Source organism: Anabrus simplex, chromosome X, assembly GCF_040414725.1.
Source record: "Anabrus simplex isolate iqAnaSimp1 chromosome X, ASM4041472v1, whole genome shotgun sequence".
Classification (NCBI taxonomy): Eukaryota; Metazoa; Arthropoda; class Insecta; order Orthoptera; family Tettigoniidae; genus Anabrus; species Anabrus simplex.
In genome coordinates, this window is record NC_090279.1 from 3855169 (window position 1) to 3859419 (window position 4251).

Sequence of the window (4251 nt, forward strand, 5' to 3'; positions counted from 1 at the left end):
CACATTTAGGCTGGACCACTTCTCATGCTTTCTTCAAATGAGGTCTATTAACTCGTACATTTCTAAATCGTGACAAGTTTCTTGCGCGTGATATCGTGATTAAGAAAAGACGCAACACATTCTCGTTACAAGTGAGAGGTTTTGAATTTTAACCTCAGATAATGTTTACTCTCAGGAATGTAATGTTTATGAGTAACGAGCTCTCTGCACTGGATATCAGTGATTGGAATGTCCAGTAGCAAATCCCCTGTGTGAGAGTTGTAGTGGAGTTGGCTGTTGAACTATTGGTCACATGGTTTTAATTTGTCACTGTAGATCGAGACCCGAGGTGAGCAATAGAGATCATCAACCTCCGGACGGCGGATCAGCTAGTTTTAGGTGTAGTGTGTGCAGTGACATCCTGGCTGGGAAGTTGGACCTCTTGCGACATCTGAAGAGACACAAGGAAGATCGACCCTTCAACTGCGATCACTGCGGAAAGGTGTTATGTAGCAGAAGCAGCTTGTCGGAACACCTCAGTATCCACCCGCTCCAAGTGTGCGTATTTTCTGATAAATGCTTTCCAAAGAGGAAAATGCTGACAGGGGACACGCGATTGCATACAGGTGCGATTACAAACGATTGCTCAGTATCTCATAAAAATTTCAGGAAAAGGCCGGACGTTATGCGGTCTCACACAGGCGAGAAGCCATACTGCTGCAATGTCTGTAGCAAATCATTCATACAGAAAGGCAAACTATCGGATCATATGCGGACCCATACAGGCGAGAAGCCATACACCTGCCATGTCTGTAGCAAATCATTCATACAAAAAGGCAATCTATCCGATCATGTGCGGACCCATACAGGTGAGAGGCCATACAATTGCGGTGTCTGTGGCAAATCATTCATAAATAAAGGCAAACTAACCGATCATATGCGGACCCATACAGGCGAGAAGTCATACAAATGCCATGTCTGTAGCAAATCATTCATAGAGAAAGGCAATCTAACCATGCATATGCGGACCCATACAGGTGAGAAGCCATACAGCTGCGGTGTCTGTGGCAAATCATTCATAAATAAAGGCAAACTAACCGATCATATGCGGACCCATACAGGCGAGAAGCCATACAGCTGCAATGTCTGTAGCAAATCCTTCATACAGAAATGCACACTAACCGATCATATGCGGACCCATACAGGCGAGAAGCCTTACAGCTGCAATGTCTGTAGCAGATCATTCATTCTGAAAGGCATTTTAATCCGTCATATGCGGATGCATACAGGTGAAAGGCCATACAGTTGCAATGTCTGCGGCAAATCATTCAGGAAGAAAGTCAATGTAACCGAACATATGCGGACCCATACAGGTGAGAAGCCATACAGTTGCAATGTCTGTGGCAAATCATTCAGTAAGAAGGGCAATCTAACTGATCATATGCGGACCCATACAGGCGAGAAGCCTTACAGATGCAATGTCTGTAGCAAATCATTCATACTGAAAGGCATTCTAACGGGTCATATGCGGACCCATACAGGCGAGAAGCCATACAGCTGCAATGTCTGTAGAAAAGCATTCTAATCGGTCATATGCTGACCCATACAGGCGAGAAGCCATAGAGCTGCAATGTCTGTGCCAAATCATTCATAATGAGAAGCAAACTAACCGATCATATGCGGACCAATGGAGGCGTTAAGCCATACAGTTGCAATGTCTGTGGCAAATCATTCATGAAGAAAGGCAGTCTGACCGATCATATGCGTACCCATACAGGCGAAAAGCCTTAGAGCTGCAATATCTGTGGCAAATCATACATAAAGAAAGGCAGTCTGACCGATCATATGCGGACCCATACAGGCGTGAAGCCAAACAGCTGCAATGTTTGTGGCAAATCATTCATCCTGAGCAGCACACTAACTGTTTATATGCTGACACACACATCAGGAAGTCATACTGTTGCGAAGTCTGTGGCATATCATTCAGCCGGAAAGACACTCTATCTCATCTTATGTGGACCCATACAGACGAGACCTTCTGTGGCGAATCCTTTAGCAGGGAAGACAACCATGCAATTCACATGCGTTCTCACACGGGCGAAGAAAAGCCTTACGTATGCAATGTCTGTGACAAGTTATTCGGCAGTTAATCCGTCCATGCTATTCACGTGCGGACACACATAGATGAGAAGCAATAATGCTGCAATGTCTGTGGCAAGTAATTCAGCAGTAAATCCGTCCAAGCAAGTCACAGACGGGCACACACAGTTGAGAGGCCATACTCCTGCAACGTCTGTGGGAATTCCTTCAGCCAGAAAGTCCATCTATGCAGGTCACATGCGTACCCTCACATGCGATATACCACACTGCTGCAATGTGTTCGGCAAATCATTCATCCAGAAACGCGAGTTAGGAGATCACACGCGGACACACTTAGGCGAGAAGCCATATTGCTGCAATATCTGTGGCATATTCTTCAGCATCAAAGTCAGCCTAGTAGTTCATATGCTGACTGGCACAGGCAAGAAGCCAATCTCATCCATTGTTTGAATCAGGGTATTCAGCAGGAGATCCCACCTAGCACGTCGTATGCGGACTCACACGGGTGTAAGGCGCACTGCCGCAATATCTGTTGCAAATCCCTCATCCAGAAAACCGACCTACCAGTTCACATGCGGACTCACACAGGCCAGAAGCTATACTGGTGTTATGTCTGTGACAAATATACAGCCAAGTAGGTCCCTGTAACATTTCAGATCAGAACACACACGAGTGCTCTGTTTTGCGATGAAATGTTAAGAGAATCATTTAAGTTAACCACGCACATGTAAACCACACTGGTGAGATGCCGCACTCCACCGTGCTTCTTGGCAAATCGTTCGCACGCAGCACCACGCTGTCGGTTCACACGGGCGATACGGCGCACGAGCGTCACGTCACGTCGTGATTAAGCCGCACGTGATTTAATAGCAATGTTATTTTGCTTAACGTCACACTAACTACTACACAAGTTTCCGGAGTTCCACAAGACCTCCAATTCCGGAGATGTAGCAAGGCGCATGCGATCGCACACAGCAGAGAAGTAGTAAGCTCTTCAGCTAGAACAGCACCTTTTCTGCGACCTCATAACATACATCGGGGAGCGGTCCATCCTTTCGTACCATTTTCTCTGAGAGAAAAGCTTCAGGTAACATAATGCTAGGTCCGTGTACGAAAAGAGCAAAGGTCATTTCATGAATTATTTCCTCATCAACCACAGATATATACAACCGCTTGTTCTCAACCATGGACGACCCTTTTTATGTTTTCGAACCAAAGTAGAAGTGTGCTCATCAACAATCGTTTGGGAGCCGTCCAGGACGAGGATAAGAATTAATTCGGATGAACACAGAAGGATCCTTTGACAAAGAAAACTGGTAAAAGACTAGAAGCGCATGAAAGAAGTATCCAGACTTATGAATAAACAATTCAAGGGAATTAGCAAGTGCCGAATCAAGTCATAATACGACACAATTTAAGAAATTTTGCTGAAACCTGAGCATATCTGTGCTCCCGTTTCCTACATGTCGTAGTTTCTTTTAATTATCAGTAGACCAGTAGCTCAAAGCTGTACATGCTCCCTCGGCACTTGTACGATAATATTGTGTCTGTTAGCCGGTTCTGAATGCAAATTGAAAGTTCTACTTCAGTGCCCATAGCTATTCATGAATGTCACGTAATTCTCGAGGGGCGTCTTTAAGTAGGGACTCGTATGTTGACAGCTGCAGTATACTTTTCTCCATTTTAGTTTACCTGGGGGTAGTTAATTGGCCTCTCCCTTTTCTCTAACGGGGCCACAAGGAAGTTACTAAATATCTCTTATATCTCAACGTTGCAAGTGTTGAAGAGACATAGTGAGTAATGAACCCTTTTCGTCATGTCAAACTGGTGTTTGCCTGTTCCAGGTCTTCAGCAAGAATCGTTAACTCTCGTATCTCAGGGGGTGTTAATGGCTCTTCGTCACTTCCAGACATGACTATTGGGGTATCAAGGAAGGCCTACATCAATTAAAAGCCTACATAATCTAATTTTATTCAATAAAGGACAATGAAAAATGATGCCGGGTTTGTTAACAAATATGGCCATAAACAGTGTTCTGCGGTCAGTGATATTAATATAACGCTGCGGCTAGACGATTTCGAGTTGAAATTAATATCCACAACAAAAAAGTCTGAAGGGCTATTCACAGAAAACCAGTTTATGGTTAACTAGAAAGCAACATGAGATTCAATC

The 4251-nt window shown here is 44.5% G+C and overlaps 1 protein-coding gene across 1 annotated transcript; it reads left to right on the forward strand.

Annotated features, from left to right (window-relative positions):
* Positions 1 to 718: 718 nt before the first annotated feature.
* On the forward strand, positions 719 to 1564 carry LOC137503150 (zinc finger protein ZFP2-like; the record flags this gene model as incomplete). The annotated part of the gene is made up of 1 exon (XM_068230625.1): positions 719 to 1564. A coding segment is annotated over one exon (846 nt), but the record flags the coding sequence as incomplete, so codon positions are not given.
* Between the last annotated feature and the right edge of the window lie 2687 nt (positions 1565 to 4251).